Source organism: Acomys minous (assembly GCF_964271855.1).
Source record: "Acomys minous genome assembly, chromosome: 4".
NCBI lineage: Eukaryota > Metazoa > Chordata > Mammalia > Rodentia > Muridae > Acomys > Acomys minous.
The window spans coordinates 66,981,550-67,004,502 of record NC_140486.1 but is presented as its reverse complement, the minus strand read 5'-3'; the positions used below and the strand labels follow the sequence as shown (position 1 = coordinate 67,004,502).

Genomic DNA, 22,953 nt, shown 5'->3' with positions numbered 1-22,953 from the left:
AAATGAGACTGAGTTTGAAAGTGGACAGCCCATGGATAATTAATAAGAGAAAGAGGTGGTTTAAGCTTTAGTATTACAACGAATTATTTTACAAGACCCTTCCAGACGCTTTAAGCTGCATCAATCAGAAGTCAGTCTTTTCACAGAGGGCACAAGTGGTTTGAATTCCTCTAAGATAAGGCACGTGAGGTTCGTGCAGTTATTGGAGGCATGTTAATATCTACTGAGGAGCTGAGATTCAATGAATTTATTTCAATTTCTCACCCTCTGAAGGTCATGTCTGAAAATGCAAACAGAATGAAATTCTAGCTGAAATCTGAAAACAGGTGCCTTTCTCTACCTGCTTGCCTAGAAATAAGTTCACTTGCGAGACTCAAGGCAACATGCATTCATTATTTAAATAAACAAGCTAGAAAACGTCCTCAGGAGCTTCTCCATTCCTTATACCCATAAAAGCACTCCAATTATAATCACCGCTCTATTATTCTTCCATTGGAACATTTGGTCCTCTGCTAAATCAAATAAGACCTAGAGATAAATAAATGTGTATGCATTTCCAATGTTTTCACCAAGTGTGCTGCGGTTCTTTCCAGGTGCCTTCAAATGTTTCAAAATACACGCATTTACTTTTGTTTGCCATATTGAACAAGTCTTAATGGTTGCCTGGGATGGAAGACTCTCCTTGGGCTTCTGAGAATTTTGAAACTTCCAGGGAGACTTATTCTCCCTTCTTCTGCCCACAGAACCAACCATCATATCCCACGTACTTTCTCTTTATTGGTTTTTGAGGTACCTTAGCCTGCTTGGAGTTTCCTCCTGCCTCTGGTCATAGGAACATTTTGCTGTTATTGTTTTGGCCTTTTGAGACAAGGTGTCTGTCCTATAGCCAAGGTTGACTCAGAAATCACTATGTAGCCAAGGATGACATCAAACTGATTCTCCTGTCACTGCTGAGAGCTGGGACTATTGGTGTGTGCCACCACAGACAGTTTAAGTGATGCTTGAGAGCTAACGAAGTCTCTGTGAAAGTGACAGTCAGAATCCCTTTCTGGTCCTCAAAGGGACATGTCTGGGTTCCTCTCTGCTTCCTTTCCTCCTTTTTTCTCTACTTGAGATAATATGCATTGTGACGGATTTCATGCTGTTTTGAAAATAACTACAAGTGAAACCCTTCCATCCATTTATTCATTCATTTACAAAAGTATCTTGCACTACTCCATCCACCCACCCCAAGAATAGATTTCCTGGGCTGCAGAAGACCTCAGAGCAAAGCTGAATGGAACTTTGTTTTTTTTTTTAAACGAAGGCAGTAAGCCCCAGTCTTAACCATTTAGACTTGTTCAATACCTTTCAGTAACTTGGCATAAAAATAAACACATGTATTTGGAAACACTTGAAGGCACCTGGAAAGAACTCCAGCACACTTGGTGAAAACATTACACATACACACACACACACACACACATACACACACTTTATTCATCTCCAGGTAATCTTTAGAAAGAAAAAGGAAATTTGAGACTAGAAGAACAGAATCCAATTTCAAGCCAAGGGTAAAAAATCTAGTCAAAGCCACTTTCAATGCTCTGCAATACGCAGGCTTAAGAGTGAGTGGAAAGGAAGCTGCAGCACCAAGTACCACTCTGGCTTTGAGGGGCCTTTGTGCGGGCCAAGCATAACTTCAATAGTGGACAGGGTTTCCCCCCATGGAGGATGGATGGAGGGGTGTCCCCACCAACATACTGACAGTATTTTAAGTGAAAACACACTCAACACAGCTAAAGCACTGAGTGTCACAGTTCAGCCACAAAGAGCAAGAACTGGCCCTTGCTTTAGAGAACTCACACATTCAGGTGAGCGACAAGCATATTGACAGTTGCCCCCACAAATGCAAGAGAGAATATCGGCAGTACCGCTCTCTGATGGCAGAGAGGACATTTACAGTCACACCCCAGGCAGCTGTGGAGGACTGTGTCAGAAGTAGCATCATTTGGTCTTTCCAGACATACCAAGGACAGTTCCATAGAGAAGATGTTTGTACTAGATCCTTATGGCTAGGGAAGCCTTGCAGATGGTCAAGACGTATGAGCTTTTCCTGCTCAAAAGGGCCGTGCTTTGAGGGGAAGGAGGAAAACGGCAGGAAACAGGTTGTGATTAGCATTATAACTGTACTCAGTGTTTGATTTTCATTTCCAAGAGAAAAAAATATCAGGGCTGGGACTGACTCCCACAGTGAACCGAACCCCACCGGGCCATGCAGAGACACCTACCATTTGAACTCTACTCATCAAAACTCTTGGCTGAAAGAAAATCCAGGTCTCACACCTGTAGTTCTAAAACTCAACATATCTTAAAGCCCAACAATCAAGGGGATAATTCAACAACATTTTCTCAGAATAAGACACAACAAATCAGATACCAAACTCTTACATATGTACTCTTACGTAAAGAGAAAAAGATTAACACCTTGTTTAAGTTCCTGTAACTGGCTGGGCATGGTGGCAAACACCTGTAATCCTAGCACTTGGGAGGGAGGCAGAGGCAGGCGGATCTCTGGGAGTCTGAGGCCAGGCTGGTCTATAAAGTGCGTCCAGGGCAGCCAAGGCTACACAGAAGAACTCTGTCTCAAAAAAAAAAAAAAAAAAAAAAAAAGGTCTTGCAGCTGTTTCTAAGCAGGTTTGTGTGCAAGAAGAAAAGGGCAAGTCGAGTCCTAGATTATAGAAAAAGGGACATACTGGCATTCACTTCTTTTTTAAGCTCTCATACAGTCTTAATTTATATCTGCTACAGACTTACCCATTACCTACTGACCAGAGGTAAGCATGTTTGGAAAGCAGCCTCTCTTCATTTAGGAACAGGCAGCCATGGTAAGAAATATGCCAACTCTGGTTTAAAACTCTGTTAAACAAGCTGTTCTTACTTCACTTTATTAATTGTACGCGGGGGGGGGGGGGGGGCATGTGCACGTGTGTGGGTGTGTCCAAGCCACTGTGTGCATGCGGAGGTGGAGAGGACAACTTGGGACAACTGACCGGTCTCTCCTTCTCCCATGCGCATTCCCAGGATCAAACGCAGATGACCAGACTGGGTGGCAAGTGTCTTTACCCACTGAGCTATCTTGCCAACCCGATTTCAAAACTTACTATATATGAACTTTTTACAGTAGGTTGGTGGCATTTATATATTGCCTAGCGATGTCAATAAAGCCTTCGATATAAGAGGCTTACCAATGTATGACCAAGGCTACATGAGTGATATACAGAGTCCAATGTTGATCTTGGAGTGCCCAGCATTTGAGCAGAGAATTCCTGCTATATATTCAGTCAGTATCAATAGCTACTGCTGTCCTGTATGAACAGTAAGTCCTAGAGAGATTTTGAGTAAAAGCCTGGCCAGGGTCTAGACAGAACAAGCATTAAGTCCTTTTTCTGTCAAAACTTTAGCACCAGCTGTAGTAGGACTCACAGCATCGATGAAATAAGAGAACGTCAGAGAATTTGATGGTGGTGAAATTGTGTCTGCTGCATCCAACGGAGGATTAGCCTTTTAGACCTCCTCCACAAGGCTAGTGTTCACGTCACGTGACATTTAGCTTTGCCCCTCTTCCAGCTAATATCCTTTGATGGGGTTGATGTGTATGCAGTGAATTCTCAACAGCCGTGGGTTCAAAGGCGCAGCGTAGACAAGAGGTAACAAGAACTCTGTTAGGCCGGGCGGTGGTGGCGCACGCCTTTAATCCTAGCACTCGGGAGGCAGAGGCAGGCGGATCACTGTGAGTTCGAGGCCAGCCTGGTCTACAAAGTGAGTCCAGGACAGCCAGGGATACACAAAGAAACCCTGTCTCAAAAAAAAAAAAAAAAACCAAAAAAAAAAAAAAAAAAAAAAAAAAAGAACTCTGTTAGATTGTTGGTACTAATAAACGCAGTTAGACTGCAGGGCGACATTTGTTACTTGCAGTCTATAGGAAAAGGATCCTTTTTGGAGCGAATGGCTACTGCTCGTATGATGAATGCATGCAGGATGCTGAGTGATAGCTCACTTTCAGGGTAATCAACACAAGTCAGGGTGCTGGGAACACAGCTCAGGCTATAATGTGCCTCCTCTGCAAGCGGGAAGACCTGAGTTTGATGCTCTACATCTGGGTGAAACAAAGCCAGCCAGCATGGCACATGCTTGTAATCCCCGCACTGGGGAGGTAGAGACAGGCTGATGGTCCTTAAAGCTGGATGACCAGCCAGTCTAGTCTACCTGGTGAGTTGCAGGTTCAGTGAGAAACCCTGTCTCAAAACAAAAATCAACTTAGTTCCTAAGGATGCCAGGTTGCTCTCTAGTCTCCAAACACAAATCATACAGGTTTACACATACATGTAGACTTGTATGTATGTGTGTGTATATATATATATATTTCATTCTCTATCACTGATGCCATATCTGTTTTCATATAAAGATACACTAAAAATGATGTCATTTTAGTGGATTGTATTCAACAGCTCTGTCCCAAATGTGTAGCTCACAGAGACTTAACCTTGTAGAGCATACGCTAAAATGCCCTACAAGAAAGTAAACCATTCTCTTCAATGGGGCAGCCACTGGTTACTTGCCAATGCTCCCATAAATAACCCTTCACTCACACTCATGGAACTAACCCCAGTTAAACACTTTGGGTCACCACAAAGAAAAAAGACACGAAAGTAGAACGGGGGGGGGGGGGGGGGCATTGATAATTGGGAAGAGAAAGGTAACCAGCAAGAACAGCAAAAGCTGGAATGGGGGTGAAAGGAAAATCCAATTTACATAAAATAACACAGTGACACTCCTTGTGTATAGTTAGCACGAGCTAATGAAATAAAATTTTTATAAAAGAAAGTCAGTCCCCACCTCGTTAATGAAGTCCCCGATATCCCCAGGATGTGGGGCTGCAGATCGGACTGGGTACTGTGGCTCAGCGTGAATGGGCCGCTCGTCTAGACGTCTGATTCCCACGGGCTTGACGGCGTCAGGCTCAACAGTATCCGGCTGCTGGAGCTGGCTCAAGTCGTAGTCCTGCAAGGGAGGGAATCAGAGATCCATGGGAGCTGAGCGCGAAGACGGAAGATTACAACCTTTGTTTTTAAACGCATCCCCAGGATGCATAGAAATGAGTGCGATTTAACATAATGGAAAAGTTGCCACCACGAGTTCTTCGTGTTGTGATTAAATATTGCTTTCACACAGCTCTCTCTTCTGTGTTTTCCATATCTGCAGTCTGTGCTCCATCTGTTTTAAAGCACTCCTCATCAGCTCCCAATGGGAAACGGCGGTGTGACGAGGTCTCACTACAAGATGGTTAAGAATCCAACTGCAGCATGACCCGCATCACCAAAGCAAAGCAACCACATCCATGTCTCCACCATCGAAAAGAGGGGGTGGGGTGTTAGCCCTGCACTCTAAGGAAGGCACTGGTGTGTCAAGGTTGAAACCCAACCTTCTATCCCTCCCTTTTTCCTTCTAGGGTCTTGATTTTCTTATCCACAAATTATGATCCGTGGGCCAGTCTTACTTGTGCCCTAGTGTTCCTTAAGAATAGCCTTCATATTTTCAAAGGGTTACCTAAAATATCAAACAAGAATAAGCATCAGGGACTCACTGTGGTCCACAGAACACAAAATATTTTGCCATCTTCCCTTTGGAAAAACACTTTGACCTAGGCATGCTTGGCCTGGATGGGTCTGGATTCCTTTCCATGTAACCCTGTAGAATGATCTGGAAAAACAGCTTGTGCATTTGCAGAGAGGCAGGATGGAGCTGTAAAAAGGATCCTCTAGGAGTAGGTTGGGATCTCTCAACTATTTTCAATTAATGCACCAGCCACCGAAAGAGAGTGCACAAGGAAACCAACTGTACACTGATTCCAGTTTGGAAAGAATTTGGTGCATTTCAAACCTTTACATCAGCAGTTCTCAATCTGTGGGGTCATGACCCCTTCAAGGGTCACAAATCAGATATCCTGTGTCTCAGATATTTTATATAATGAGTACAACCATAGCACAATTACAGTTATGAAGTAGAAACGAATTTATTTCATGGATAGGAGTCACCGCAACACAAGGGAAGGCATTAAAGGGTCACAGAATTAGGGAAGTTGAGAATCACTGCCCTGTATTCTGATGCTATAAAAAAAATGCCCCGAGTTCAACCAAAATGCTTAACCAGTCAACACGGACATTCCGAGAAAACACTAACTTCCTAGAGTTCATCTTGGTTCAGCCTGCTTTGCTCTATTTAGACTCAGCTTAAATCCTTTCTAAGTATCTTCACAGTGGGTCTCATTTATTCAGAACTCAAACAGTTACTACGTCTGGCAGTGTGCTAGGTGTTGTACATATGTCTGCTCATTTAATCTTTTTTTTTTTTAACACATTTTATCATCCTGCTTAAGATAGAAAGATGCAGAGTTCCAATTAACCCAAGTCACCCACCCGTGATCCTGGAGCCATTAAGATACAACACAGACTTGGACTTCATATGTGTTAGACCCCGGAAGCCTTTCACAGCCTACCACAAGTAAGTCAAGCCGGAGCTACAAGAATAGCTTTCAAGAGAGATGAGTGGTATACGTGGTCTGGACAAAGAAAGCAGAGCTGAGGGACAACTCAAGTATCCAGGGACACAAAGGAAATTTCAGGAAAACCTCACAGCCACAGTGGTGCCAGCCACTCTGCCAGTCTCTTCCTGAGGAATTTCTCCTGTCACTAACTCCTAACCAGCCTGACGAAGAATGCTTCACCGCTGTCTTTCTGGATGATGGTTGACAGCATGCTCAATTCACAGTAGTTCAGAACGGGAATTAAAATTATGGTTGCCTGTCTTTGATGTGCCCGACTTTAAGTGTAACACTAGGTTGGCAGAGAGGTTCTTGTCACAACAGTGCTCCCTCCGAGCAGTCCCTTACCTTCAGTTTGGTACAGCTGGGTGGGTAAAGGCCCCTGGGTGGTGGATGGAAAAGTCACCTTGACCAGGAAGGGATGTGCCATGTGGTGTATGATAAAGGGCAAGCCGGAGACGGGCAGGAACTTTGAATGTCACTAACGTATAAAAGGCCCAGGTGGACGACTGGCTTGAAGTGTGAACCACATGTAGGCAAGAGAGACATCGCTGTGGAAGAGGCGGGAGCACACACAGAGGCCTGGGAAGGGGCGTTTCAAGTCACCCATAGAGAGTCGGGGTGAAAGAGCAGCTTTACTAACGTTCCAGTTTCAAACGTAGAGAATGTATGAGCTCAGAGTGTCTCAGAGGTCTGAGGTGACATAACTTGAGATGGTCTTTAAAACAGTGTAAGAGAGACTTATTTTGAAATTTGAAATGCTTTCATCGGAAGCAGTGAGGTTTTCCAGGCAGTGTTAATTTAATCACACAATTAGTGAGTACAGGAGAGACTGGTGAAGCAAGGCTTAGTGTGTCTTCTAACAAAGCTTGTCCTAGAAAAGGGAAACTAAGTAGTTAGTACACTGACAGTTTAAAAAAAATGCTTCTATCTTCAGAGTGAGATTGCTTTATTAGGAAGGCTAATTACAGAAAACCAGGGTCATGTTATATTGAAAGACTATCTTTTATCAGATGAAACACTCCTGGATACCCTTGGATGGACCTTGGGATACTTTAATGCAACAGTAGTAAGGACATAGAGGCTGTGGTGACTTGAATGAGATCGTCCCCAGAGATGTGAACGTTTGGTCATTGTGAGTAGTGCTACTAACAAGCATTAGCAAGTGTGACCATGTGGGAGGATGTGTGTCACTGGGGGGTGAGGCTTTGGGGCTTCAAATGCTCAAGCCAGGCCCAGCCTCTCTGTTGCTCTTTCTGCTGCCTGCAGATAGGGATGGAGAACTCTTACCTCCTTCGCCAGCACCACGTGCCCTGCCATGCTGATAATAGACTAACCCTCTAAAACTGTGAGGCAACCCAGTTAAAAGCTTTCTTTAGTAAGAATTGCTGTGGTTGTGGTGTCTCTTCGCAGCAATAAACACTGACACAGCTAGAGGGGTCTCTTTTCTATACCAAATGAAATAAGCCTGACGATTTGACTCATGACAGTCAACCCTTGGACAGACTCCTCTACCCTAACTCCTTGGCAATGTCCACTGTATCTCCAGGATGCAACATTTTTAACCAGCTATCACCATTTAAGAAATATTCAGATTTGCCAGGCAGTGGTGGTGCCCACCTTTAATTCTAGCAATTGGGAAGCAGAGGCAGGCAGATCTCTGAGTTCAATAACAGTGTTGTCTACAGAGCAAGTTCCGGACAGTCAGGCTACACAGAGAAACCTTGTCTAAACACACACACACACACACACACACACACACACACACACACACACACACACACACACACACTGTATTCAGATAATTCACCAAACATTTAGACACATTTCTGATCAGAAAACTGAAAGCTCTATAAATGGGGGAATGCTCCCATCCTTACCGGGTGACACAGTGCAGGTGACAGCAGCTACTCTGTCAGCAGCATTGTCTCCTGGCCAGCATCACTTACCAGAGCATAGACACATATTCACACAGAGGCGTAGGATCTGCAGGTGTTTTTCTTTTCATAGCTCTGTGCTTGAAAACATTTGCTGTGCAAGCATGAACACCTGAGTTCATAAATCCACCCCCCATACAAACATCCAAATGTGGCCGCATGAAACTGTCACCTAAACTCTGGGGCGCAGGCACACACATGCACACACACTTCTGGACAAGCTTACAGAAAATGTTTGTTGGAAGCAAGTGTGGACTGTAATTGCAGGGATGATATTCATGCCAGCTATCAAAAGAACAGCTGATTCAAGAGACGTGACTTGGATCCCACTGCAGTCCTTGGCAGTAATTCACAGTGGAGAAGGAGAGAAAGGACCTTAGTCCCATCACTGAGAACACTGCCAGGGTGATTTATCTCCCCGGGATGATGGGAACGTGGCAAGTTCCTCAGTTATAATGGGATCAAAACAAATCAGAAAGCCATTGATTTACAGCAAGCTAGAAGCTGGGCTAAGGGGGCGACTTATGAGTGTCTTTGTGATGGCTTTCTTTGCTATATGGCAAGTGCACACTTTAAGCATGTGGTGCCAGGGAGCACGTGGCAGGGTCTTGGGGTCAAGGGCCAGGCTTTGCTATTGATGTCCTTCTGGGTTACATGGCAAAAGTCCTGCCTGCCTGAAGGCTCAATTTTAGACATTTTGATCAAAGTTCACTCTAAACGGATACTCTAAATTATATATCTTTACACTCCCATCATTGTAACTTTACTTAAATACAAAAATTACAACATGTAAGATATGAATTAAAATGAGAATTACAGAGACCCAAAATTCTCTGGAGGTCTTTTGGGTTTGTGGCCTTACACACAGTGAGTGTAAACAACAGGGATCTCCCCTTAGATACTGGCACTGTGGAGACTGAGTGGCTCTGACACTTGTCTTATGAGTGTCAACTTTTACAATGTGAACTTCTCAAAGAAATCTGCTTTTCAAATGAAAGTCAAGCAAAATCATATTTCAGCTCATCTTTGGGATCTGTGTTCGTTGGCAAGAATCCTTAAAAGTAGGCGTGGAGAGAAAGCTTTTATACTGTTTATGCAATATTAGCACTTGCATTAAAGAACTAACCAATTTTTTTTTCTTTCTTAAGATTTAAAATGCTTTAAGGCTGATTTAATTTTGAGAGAGCTAGTGGGAGGTTAATAGCAGCCAAGGCTCTGGTTCTGGTTTTGTTGTTAAAATTCCACCAACTTACAATGATTTATAGTTGATTCATATAATAACAGCACAAATCTACCTTAAGGCATCTGATTATGATAATAAAATAAAATGAAATAATAAAATAAAATGAAGCACAACATTGGAATAAATGAAATTCTAGGCTCCCAGGCAAATATTTTAGGGAAGTAAATCCCAAGAAAATGGAATTCCAGTCTCTCTTGGGGAGTGATGGAAACATTGTTTCGCATATTCCACAGAGACTGGGTAGCATCAAGTGACTGCCAAATGCTGTTTTCAGCTCTGAGAAGATGAAAGAAGGAAGTTACCCTCTGTCCCATGGTCTGAGAAAAATCATATTAGGTATGACCCCATTTGGCATCTCAGATAACCAAATAGAAACTTTTGAGTGGTGGTATTGCTTGCATTTCACTGGTGTCTGAAGCTCAGCAAGGTCCATGTTTGACCAAGGTCGCAGGCCAATGCTCTGAGGCAAGGGAAACACCCAGTAGCTAAGGTTTTACATGCAAGCACGAGGACCCAAGGTCCAGACCCCAGCATTTGCATGAAACGTTGGGCATAGCGATGCTGCCAGTAGTCCCAGTGCTGGGACAGGACGATGCCTAAGACTTGCTGGCCAATTGGTCCAGCTGAATTAGTCAACTCTTGATTCGTGGAGAGTCCTCATCTCAAAATCCATGGAGAATGATCTAGGAAGACACATGATGTTGATCGCTGGCCTCCACATGCATACGTACATGTGTGATATTTACATTACGATTCATAAAAGTAATAAAATTCCAGTTATAAAGTAGAGCATTAGGAAGGTTGAGAAGCACTGCTCTAAGTCCATTAAATGATCAGGCCATTTGATCAGTGAAGAATTTTGTCCTCTCATAGGTGAGGTCTGTGACTAGTGAAAAAAAAATGTCTTTTTATTGAAGCAAAAAAGTGGCTTCAGGATGTCAAGATGGCCATACAGACACATTTTCCTTTAGGACTAAGTGACTATGAGAAATAAAGCAAACGTTAAAGTGAATATTTCAGATTCCCCAAAATGAAAAGAAGCAGTCCATAGCATGGGTGAAGAAATCCTCAGATCAATGTGGGACGGGAAGGGAGAATGAATAAACGTACTCTCTATGACTGCCCCACAACTCCAGGTAGTAATCAAAACTGTGACATGGTGTTAACACATCGCCATGCAACTGCTGAGTGGTCAAGTACCTCTGACATTTTTATGTATATTACATCACAGCTGATTTTTCCCAGCAAAACAGGATGGTAACCATCTACAGGGGAAAAACAGGGTGACTATCTATGTAGAGTCCGTTGGTTATATAGTCTCCCCACATGAAAGGTTTGCTAAGAGCTTTTCTGAGTTGATTTGTAAACCTACTAGAGATCAAGTAAGTTGGCATATTTAAAAAGCAGTCTGTTTGTCCATGTTCACCCCAATCTCATTGGGTATCCAGTCTGCCATTTATCACAGGGGGGAGGAGCTAAGGCTCCAGTTTAAGGGAACACATGCACCATTCTGTCTTCCTTGGCTTGCTATGCACACTATCCTAGCAGCTGCTTTTCAGGTTTTGTGTTTCCAGAATTATGAAGCAGCTGACAACTCTTTCTTTAGAGCGCCAATCATGGTTTTGTTACAGAAACGGCCTTTGGTAAAATTTTATCACAGATTATCTCCAATAATGAAATTTGGCATTTGGGGTAGGGTGGGGAGAGTTAAGCAAATGTACAACTTATTTAACTGGCCTCAATAAATACTTTTTCTTGAATCTCAGACATAGTTATTGACTTCATAGAGCAGGTATGTATGTATGTATGTATGTATGTATGTATGTATGTATGTATGTATGTAAGTAAGTATGCATGCACATATGCATGCATGCATGCATGTATCCATGAGATTGGGTCTGAGGCAGCCCCACACTGGTCTTAAGATAATTTGTATCTGGCACTGGCCTTGAACTCAGGATCTTTCTTATTCCACCTCTCAAATGCCAGCATGACAAACTTGCTACTTGGCCGTAATCTATCTTGTAGTCAAGTGTCTTCTGTAAAAGTATTTCTGAACATTGGAAAATGAACTTTTCTAAAAATGCCTAGAATTTCTCATTCTTCCTATGCACTTTTGTCATAAGCCTACATACATAAATCACTTCTTCCCCTCTAAGCCTTGTCTTGAGAGGTAAGTGTTGCCACTAAAACTGTCTTCATTTTCATATTTCACCCCAGCCCAGCCTATACGTTCTTATATATATATAAAAAAAATGTCACCACTCTTGGACGTTTGCGAAACATAAAGATAGTTAAAGAAAGAGCAGTGGCATCTGGCTAAGGACATGGAGAGAGAGAGAGAGAGAGAGAGAGAGAGAGAGAGAGAGAGAGAGAGAGAGAGAGAGGAAACCCCTCCTTTTTTTCTCTCTACTATCTTAGGATATGTTAAGGAAAACTGTTCTAGCCTGAAGAGGAATTTACACATAAAGGCATTTCAACAAAAGAAGCCTAGGACCTAACTTTATAGCATTGTGCTCTGAAATTGCATGTTTTTGTTTAGATGTGGGCTCCACTGCTGCCTTAATATGTGACTAGAGTAGATGACAAGCATGTAATTCCCGGACAGAACTTCAGACTCAGAATTCAAACTCTGTAGAAAGAGAAAAAAGGAAAAATAAAGAAAAAGAAGGAAGAAAGAAAGAGAAAGAAAGAAGGAAATTGGCCACAAACCTACGGTAAGTTTTGTTAGTCACTGAAATAGACATAAAGGGCCAGGCAGTAAGGATTTCAGGATGGCTGGGCACACAGCCTCCTACACACTTCCACTCATTGCTGTTGTAGTGGGTCCAAGAGGAAAATGGGGGTGGAGTGGAGAGGACTTGGCTCTTGGGTATGTTCCAAAAAGTCTTTATGCTGGGGTCAGAGGGCAGGGGAAGAGGCCTCTCCTTTTCTGAGGACTAAGGAAACTGGGGGACAAAGGAGGGAAGGTAGGACAGGGAGATGAGGGAGGGGCCTACATTCGGGATGTAAAGTGAATGAATTAAAGATAAATAAAAAAATTAAAAGTCTTTATATATTAGAACAGGTAGGGTGGAGCTGGATGTCGGCCAGGCTCTGGTCTAGAGCAGTGTAGCATCCTACAGTGTTTGTCCTTCCTCCTCTTTCACGTTCCCCTTTCTTCCCTTCTTTCTTTTCAGAACAGTGCTGGCATGTACCTGGCATTGGATTTCTTATTATTTTCTATTTCTGAGATACCGATACACTTCCTTTGCTTTAAATCTACAACAGCACATTTTTTGATGAGCCAGAAAAAGCCAATAGTAACACTAATTACATAAAATGTGTTCATTCTCATAAAATGACAGCAACAGAAAGGGAAGAAACACACACGATTTGCATGTACATTAAAGATAGTCAGTGAGCAGGAGTAGAGGGATGGGCACTAACCAGTCTGTCTCCTGCACCTGCCCTGGCCCGGCAATGTGTCCCTGGCCATCAGTGTGTTCAGAACAGCATGACAAAAGGGACTAACAACATGCTGACATCATCTCTGATGAAACTCCCCTCCTGTGAATTCAGGTTTGCTCTTAAAATAACTAACATGTGCTAGCATTTGCAGGTGGGTATGCACGGATGGATGACTTGGAGCCTCATTAAGACAGTGAACTTTGCCAGCAATAAAGATGTAGCAAGTGGTCTTCACAGCCATGGCCAGATCCTGCCATCTGGTAGTTTGCTTATGAAGCAGAAAGGTTTTATAAAATAATGGTTTCAAGGGATCAAATACAGTGTAGTTAAACAATGCTCTAGCTCAGTCAGATGGTCAGGCCTGGTTGCCCGTAGAGACCCCCTGGCACAAGTAGATAAAAGGTCTGGATGGGCTTCAAGGGGTTTTCATGTGTCTGTGCCCCATTCCTCTATCTAGGCAACATGCCTGGAGTTTAGTTCTTACCCAAATTGTATATTCAGACCGTGCGTTTTTAGTAATTTAGCTAGTTAGACTGAGTCTCTGGTTTTTAATTTTGGATAGGTACTTAATTTTGCGAGTCACACTTAACCATTTAATTGGCTTTTACCCTTGGCCTGCTCTAAAGACTTAACTACCAGTAGCTAAGTTATGGCTAAGTCGTTAGCCCTGCTGAGCACACACAGGTACACTCAAGAAAACATTATTGTGTTTGATACACAGCACAAAGAAGCAGAGCACAAACTCACACATCTCCCAGGCCCAAGCCTGAAACTGGAGTCAACTGCACTGTGGACTTCAAGGCGGGCGAGAATGCACATAGGCTGACAGAGAACAGGAATGTGGCAAGGACTGGCTTTCCCAAAACCAAACATCACAACTTCTCACGATGGAAGGAAAGTTGTTGGGTGTGCTCAACGTGTCTTCTTGATACAGTTTCAAACTCGGTTAGTGACAGAGTGCCAATGTCCTAGACAATAAAGTTTTTCCAGAGCCCAGGCTCACTGACAGGGCTCAGGGCACAGGCACAGAAGCTCTGAGTTGATGAAGACCGGAAAGATGGCAGGGCAGAAAGACATGCGCTGGCTGTCGCCCCCTCCTATACTTCAAAATGTGGTGGGAGCAGAAACTAAGCTATGGCCTAAGTCATTTCACTTGCTGTTGTGACAATTATCTAACAAGAGCCACATAAAGAAATGTTTACACTGGCTCAAGGTTTGAGGCCATCACAGGGTTGGGGGGCTAAGGGGGTACGGGTAGGGGGCAGGCACATGTGACAGTTGGTCACGCTGCGTCCACAGTCAGGAAGCAGGAAGCAAAGCATGCTGACAGCCAGCTTGCTTTCTTCTTTTCACCCAGCTTGAGACCCCGGCTCATGGAAACTCAGCCTTCCCTCCTCAATTAACCACCTCACAGATCTCATGGATACACCAGAAATCGGTTTCCATGGTAACGCTAAAAAAAAAGTCAAGTTAAAAATCAGGATTAGCATCATCACAGGATTAGCCATTAAAGCGTCTCTTCCTAGTCAGATCCCAGGTGATGGTCATGAACGTTGCTGAATGAACTTTTGCTATTGTGGAGATGCTGGGAATCGACTCCAGTGCTGATGCAGTGGGCCCAGTAATTACTGCTGGACCATTTAGGTTCTTGAGACTCCTTGTTTGTACCCTGAAGTTATACATGATTCTTAACAAGGTTAGGGCATGTTTAGAGAATTTTGGTCTGACAGAGAGGACCAACACTTTCCTCCATAAGGAAAGCTGGCCTCCAGGATTACGGTGCACCTTGTGTATATTGCTCATCTCATCCTCATGACACGTTGAACCCACTTTGTCTCACCTGTGTCCAGGGATGCACATCCCCACACCATGTCTGGTAGGCCAGATGTACGCAAACGCTAGTGGGTGCTGTCAAAACTGCCCATACAGAACACCTCAAAGATTTCCCCCACACAAATACCTAACCTGCTTTGGGGAGAGGCCAGCTGATTTCACTAAATCCGTCGATTCTTCTTCCCAAGCATGTGGCCCAAAGAATCCTTCCAGGGGCTTGGGAGCATAAGCGATGAGTTGCCACTTATAGGCCTATACCTTAAATCTCATACAATTTCAATATGGATGCCACTGGGAGTGCACATAAGTGTGGGTAGGCTGGCCCTAGAAGGCACATGTAGAAGCTGGCAGTATGGTGAGCACACTAGGTCCCCTTAGAGTGAAAGGAACTCTCCTAATCCTCTTCACATGCTCGAAGCCCCGGCACTCAGTGATTGCTAAGGAAGCACGGAACACATCTTAACTAGGCTTCTGTCTGTGGCGTCATCATGTCTATGACAGAAGCTAATTTATTTTCAGTAATAAATCTGGTGAAATGTATTTGTGGACTCTCTGTCTTGCAGAATCTGAAGTATAGAAAGCTGTTTTTTCTTCATGCAAAGCCTGGTAATTAACATATAATGTAATCATGGTCTTCAGACATAACCATCCACCCTTACGGGGTGATGACATAAACCGATAAAGCCAGTCCACACCAGAGAGAACTAGAACACACTTATCTTGCTTAGAGAAAAGCATCTAGTTTCCAATGTGCGTTCCTGGTAGGAAGTGGACATTTCTAAATTATCTCATTTTCCCAGAAGGTCAGGGAACAAGAACTTCATGTGATTCTCTCCTCCCATGTTTTTGAATTCTTCCAAATCAGTTAAACATAGCCAGGAGCACAGGGCATAAACTGATGCTTTACTTGGTAAAGAATCTACCTTTCAGGTGTGCCCCTCAAACCATCAGAGTTGGTTGGTAGATGCTTTCCGAGAACAATCTGACTATGCGTTGCCATAAATGGGACATCTATACCACCACACACCCACACATGCACGCATACACATCTATACAATCACACACACACACACACACACACACACACACACACACACACACACACACACACACACACCACTAAAGGGGAGGTGAAAAGATTGTTAGGAGCCAGATGTCAAAAAGAACCGAAGCAAACCTGAGTCTTCTAGACATGATAAGGCCATGGCAATTGTTAACTCAGAGTCACTTTGGTCAAGATCAACCCAGGCAACCTGTGAGTGTGGAATCGGAAGAGACTCACAATCCTCCACCCCCAACTAAGGAGCTATGGACACTCAAGGGTGTCTGAGGGAGGGATGAATCACTTTTTTGTTCAAAGATGCTCATAGATTGACCATGCTCCACAGAGTGGTCTTTCACCCAAACGTATGTGGGGAGCAAAAACTGCAACTTGTTGGGTTATTAACAAACAAACGAACAAACAATCAAACACACACACACACAGACACAACTGCATGGAGGTCATAAAGTTGGGAGGGATAGGGAGGAAGAGGGGCAGATCTGGGAGGAGTTAGGTGAAGAATGGGGAAGAAATACGATCAAAATACATTGAAAGAAATTATCAAAAGTTAATAAAATTATCACATTAAAACAAACAAAGACCCATTCTACAGATGCCACTGAAACAAACAACACTTAGCTAGCTTCCACATTGTCTCTAAAATCTAGGCATTTCCATAGAGTCCTCTACCATGGAAAGTGCAGACTCAATGTTTGCTAATCTTCAGCAACACTGCTGCTTAGCATGAGAGATACAGAGGAACAGAGCAGCAGGTGAGAGTATCGGGCAGACCCGGGATACAGAGGGCAGTGACAGCCAAGAACCCAGTTCCTAAGAGACCAACGTGACCTCCTCAGTTCTCACCAGTGTCCTGTCACACCATCACACCCTGCCCTGCCCCGTGCTAGCCAAATCTGCCCTGCTCACTGGGGCTACCCCTCAGGGTCTTGCTTTGGTTTTGATAACCAGCAGTCATCAGTGACCTCCACCATCAGCGGTATCATGCCTTCTTACAGAGGAAGAACACCCGCAGCAGCCCTGGCCATGAGTGAGGGTGACAACTTTTTTAAAATTAAGAGCAGAGGACATTTGCCTTGTTCTATAGTCCAAGGAAAAAATGGGACATTCCACAGAGGAATGAATGCCTCTACATGTTGCAGGGTAATACAAGGTATGTAAACATTTCATCTTCCTTGTCCTCAAATGGACATTTAGTCCTGCTTTGCCACTTTCCAACAGTGAATGTCTGCTCTGCCTTACTGTTCGGAGTGAGAGTCTCGCGAGATCATAGTAGCAAGTCACTCAGCTCATGTCTAACGCCCATCATAACATCAGCATAGACACTACATGGACGCACAGGTGGCAGCTTTCACTAAGGGGAAAACCAAAGCAGCTTGATAACAGTGATTTATTTGGCTAAGAGTGTTTTGAAGGAGCACCACGGATGCTGTAAACAGAAACCACACTCAAGAAACGTTGGCTTTATCGGAAGAATTATCATAAAAAGGTCCAAGCTTTAAAGAACAGCAAGCTTCAGTTTCCTACCCTGGGGCTCAAAGGGGAAGGTCCCAGGGAAAGTGAAGAACGCCCCGCAATGTACATTCTCCACGATTTTATTAGAGATGCTGAGACCAAAGACCTAGACACACAGAGATCATTGAAAGGGATACAGGATCTGCAACCAGCTTTGGGGGCCAAAAGGGCACTGAAGGACATTTACTAATGAGGGTAATTAAACATGCCCTGATAACCGGCAAAGCCTGGTGGTGATAGCTGAGACTCAGATAAAGAAGGAGCCTCACCCTAGGAAAAAAAAGACCAGACAGTAAACTAAAAGGCTCTATCCACCAGCCAACAGCAGAAGGAGATAACAGGCTTGTCAAAATGCAGGGAAGGCCTCTCCCAAATGCAGTCTCAAATATGACCCGCTCTGGCCTTGACCATGAGCATCCACACAGGGCCAGAGTATCTACAAGCTCCCATCAATGTCTACTATTTCTCAGATAAGGGGAGAAAAAAAAGGGCACAGAATCCTCCTTTTTCTGCTTTCTTTTCTTAGGCCTCTCTTATTTGTTAAGGAAATCAGCAACCCTGGCAGAGAAATTCAGCAGATAGAGATGCTAATCTGGGGAGATAAGCTCTGCCCTTGTGAAGGGCTACTTTGCTTTGATTTCCTCCTAATCAGCTAGCTGCCAGGAAGAGGGCTGCTTTGTTTTAGCAGGAGGGGCTAGCGAGAGCCTGACACTCAGGCCACAGGCTATTTGAGAGGCACCTACTCTGTAGAAGAAGCCAGCCTGTTTTGGCTTCCACTCACTAGCTGAATGGACCTCTCTGATACCTCAGGGTGGACAGGTCGAATGTGGTCATTCCTGCCGAAGTAGCTGCACCAGGAAAGGGGCCTGTGAGACTGCCTGTCTGAGACATCAAGCATAACAGACCGACCAGTGCCTAAGTGTCACAGGCTGCATGCACTTATGAAGGCTGGATCCCCACTCACTCCTCCCACAGCATGCATGCTCCTTACAGCACCACTTACTGTGTTATTAAGAAAACAAAGAAACAGAAAACAAAACCCCCAAAGCAGCAGCAACAACAACAACCAACCAAGCAAGCAAGCAAGCAACCATACAAACAAAACAACTAACACCTGACCTGTGCAGACATCTCAAGGCCCCAGGTCCATTTCTGAGGTCCATTTTTATTAAGATCTATCTTCAAGGGACTAATAAAAGTTGCTCCACTGCCAATTCTATACCTTAAAGAAAAGACTATTTAACACGACCATGGGAGAGTTATAGAAAGGAGAAAATGCTTTATTTCGACAAAGTCAGGCTTCTCAGGAACTGAGCATGGCTTTCAGATTTAAAGTAAGAGCATCTGGTTGGGAAAGGAAGGATTTGCATTAAATACCTGGTGATAGGAAGGTCAATATCTACTTCTTCTTAAAGACAGAGACAAAGATTAAAAGAAAGCAATTAAAATATTTTGAAGGCAAGCTAGCAAGATGGCTCAGTGGGCAAAGCTGCCTACAAGCAAACCTGATGGCCTGGATTGGATAACAGTCCCACACAGTTGCAGAGAGAACTACCTTCTGCATGTTGCCCAAGACATCCACGGGACATGTAGGTCATGGCATGTGCATGATTCCACTGCCCCTAATAAGACAGCAGCTGTGGTGTTTATTTTATCACATAGCAAGGCATTAGAAAGCCAAGAGTAATTTAATCGTCACGGAAATGGAACAAAAGCAAATAGAATAAGTAACGTAACCACAGCACTACCCATGCACAATGAACCACGATTGTCTTTAATTTAAGTTAACAGGATGACAAACCAATGTCCTGATCCACATCTTATACCCAAGAGAAGACCAAGCCCAGACAGATCATTACTATGACTGACAAAAAAGTACCTCTCACGATTAAAGTCATGCAAGTTGTGTTTGTAGGTGTAGGGTTCATTATCGTGGCAGAGAAGGTTTTCTAAATAGAACACTAAAGCCTAACCACAGCGGGAGCCATGACAGACTCATGACTGTTAAAACTAAACTTCTGCTCATCATAAAACATCCTAGGAGACTCTAAAGAGCAGTCTACAGAATGAGATGAATGTATTTGTCTAACAAAAACTTCATGTCTATTGCGTGTAACAGTTCCTTCTATGAGCTCAATAAGGAAAAGACAATGCTACAGAAAAAAGAAAGCTGTGACTGAGGGGGACTTCCTCCCCCTTTATATACTCATAGGGTATCAAGTCTCTTCTTGGTAGCCTGCTATCCTATGTAATATGAATAAATTAATTAAAAAAAATAAAAATAAATTCTAAAACAAACAAAAGAGAAAAAGAGATGAATCAGAGAAAGATTTGACAGAATTGGATATGCCCAACTCTTAAGAGAGAACAGCACGGAGGGAGAGACGGACAGTTATATAGAGACAGACTTTAGCGAGAGAACAAGCTCGACACACAGGTGAAGAGAAAATGAGGCAGAGGATGAGAAGGCGCCAGAAGATTTTTAGCAGATTGCTAGAGTTAGTTTGAAGCCAAGCAGAGTATTCAGTCAGAAGCTGAGAGAAACCAGTTTGGATCAGTCAGACTGAAGAGGCATATGAGCCAGAACAGCTGAGTTGAAGCAGCCAGCCAGAGTTTAAAAACAAACAAAAACAAGTTAGCTTATTCAGCAGTAAGATTTGGAGGCTGAAAACATTCTAGAGACATTGATTCAATTGTATGGAGGCTAGAAGCTTCCAGGACTAGGCCTAGGTTAGCATTGAGGGCATTAAGTCTCAGAAATGACAATTACTTCAGGCAAATAAAAAGACACTTTTACAAAAGTCAAGTCGAATCAAATCTTCATGAAAAAAGATACAACTGGCTGGTAAGGCAGCAGGGGTATCCCAACTCAGCCACAAGGAGACCCATTGCACTAGAGAGGCTGAGGTTTAAGAGTTAATGAGATGGAACATGCTGGACCAGTGGCATCTACACTGCGGGGATGTATAAACTGTACAGCCACATCAAGAAAAGAAATGGACCATGTTCAGGCCACAAACATGCACAGAAAAGACACATACTCAACACATGCATAAAAATGTTCACTAACAGTTTCCTCATAATACTCAAATGGAGGCTAGGTATGGCGGTGCATACCTTTAATCACAGCACTCAGAACTGTGAGTTTGAGGCCAGCCTGTCTACACAGAGAATTCTAGCTCAGCCAGCACTACATAGTGAGACACTGTGTTAAAGCACAAGCAAGCAAACAAGCAAAACCCTTATAAACATTTAAATTTTCAAGGGCAGCACAGTGAAAAAATAGCATGTAGATGGTTTTTATTTTTATTTTTAAATAACTGAACACTACCCATCAAAGGCAATATGCACCCCTTCTGCACTACATGGGTGGAACTTACAGGTCTAACAGTGAGTAGCAGATGAGGGACCCGGTGAGAATCTAATGTATGTTGTTTGCTTACATTAGACGTAAAATTAAGTGTTGTTAATCGATCATATTAGAAATAATAAAAAAAAAATTGCTGAATTTTTTTCATGGGTGGTGGCTTGGTGGAGGCAGAAACTGGGTTTCTGGAATGGTGCAAGCATCTTTATGGATGGGGTTAGGTACACTCTTAAATCTGTAGGGAGCCTCCCCTTCTCCACAGGACACACAAAATTTTGAAACTAGTATTCAGATCCTAATGTCAAGAATAAGTCACAGCTTTAGAAAGCATATGCTGAGAACAAAGAGAAGCCTGGCTCCGTGAGAGCAGGACCAGGCAAGTCTTTAGGAAAGACCACCTACTGCTGCTTTGATCCCCCACTCTCCAAGTAAGGAAATGATAAAAAGAAATAGCATGTGGACAAGTCACCTGACCTTGGAGGGAGATAGCAGTGGCCATGAGAGGATTTGCAGGCTGAGGGGCCTTGTTCCTGCAAACTCTTTCCCACGGGCCTCTGCTTAGGATACAGAAGGGTTCATCGAACAGGGCACGCAGTATTGTTGAGCTGGGAGCAAAGAAGAAATGTTCGATTTAACAACTGCTGAAGCTTGGGTGGGGAAGTTGAACCAGAGACAAGATGCCTGTTATAGTGCTCCTGAAAGGCAGAGGTAGCAACCCTGGAGATGCAGAAGACTGAGTAATTAAAAAAAAATTAGAGTGTGAAACACAGGGCCCTCAGTCTAATATTCCTATATCAAGTACTTTACTTTGTTATTAAGTTAAAATGCTAATAATAGGACCAGCACTGGGGAATGGCAACCGAAGGAGCAGAGTCATCTAAAGACTTCTGACAGACTCAAATACCAGCAAAGGACTAGGAAGCTTGCGAGACACCATAGTTTAGACATGTAGAAAACAAGGAAATTAAGCACAGAGCACAGAAAGTTTCAGAAAAGTTCTCAGGATGGTGAGGAAGTGGATAGAAAGCAATAGACCCACAGCCATAGCTTGTCAGAGCCACAGAAGTCCAGAGGTCATAGAAGGAAGAAACTAAAGATTTACAGTGATATTTTAAAGTCTTTATAGAATGGTTTATGAACCCCCAAAGGCACATATCAGCATCAAGTTAAATGTTTTATTTAGGTTTTATTTAGATTTTTTTTCAGGTGTCAACCCATGGAGAATGACAATTCTCCTTGGGGACAACTGCTTGCCTAATGACGCCAGCAGTAAGTTGGACCTTGATGGGGGAACTGGAGCTTAAGTGTTGTAGATGTGCAGAGGCTGGGGCATTCCTGTTGTGCATCCTTCACTCCCTCCCTCCCAGCAGGCAAGCTTTACTATTGGATCTGAAGCATCAACCTAAACAGATGAAGCCAGCAAAAGAAACAGATCTTTCTTAAATGGACTACGAGAGACCCTGAAGCAACTTTTTGAAAAGAGTTTATATAAGAGGGGTGGGGCATGCAGGGTAGGGGGAGATTCCGTCAGCTGACTCTGAGTTTCTGGTTTACATGCTACAAGGCTGAGGACTGGATCTTGTCCCTGGACCACCAGTTTTATACAACCACTTTCAGTTACTAGCATTATTATTTGACTGAAGCTTTGCTGTAGCGGTTTTAGGTTTCCACTTCTAAAACGACAAGCAGGGGCTGGAGAGATGGCTCGGTTGGTAAGAGCCCTTGCTTTGTAAGCATGAGTATCCAGGTTCAAATCTCTGGCATGCAACATAAAAGGGCAAGCATATAATGGCAGCATTGGGGGTGAGAGTGAGGGGCAGAGGAGGGTAAATCCTGGAAGCACAGTGGCCGGGCAGCCCATCTGAAGCGAGGCTTCTGCTCCAGTGTGAGACCCTGTCTCAAAGCAGTGTGGCAGAGGACAATAGAGGAGGACACCTCACTGGCCTCATTCATGTGTGCATAAGG

General features: G+C 43.6%; 1 protein-coding gene across 1 annotated transcript in view; it reads right to left on the bottom strand.

Moving 5' to 3' along the window:
• The window catches only part of CDH2 (cadherin 2), a 222,140-nt gene that overhangs the window by 9,423 nt on the left and 189,764 nt on the right, over window positions 1–22,953 (bottom strand). Inside the window, exon 15 of the mRNA XM_084779631.1 lies at window positions 4,879–5,043. Coding sequence (XP_084635757.1) covers window positions 4,879–5,043 — 165 coding nt within the window. The remainder of the gene's footprint in view (window positions 1–4,878; window positions 5,044–22,953) is intronic.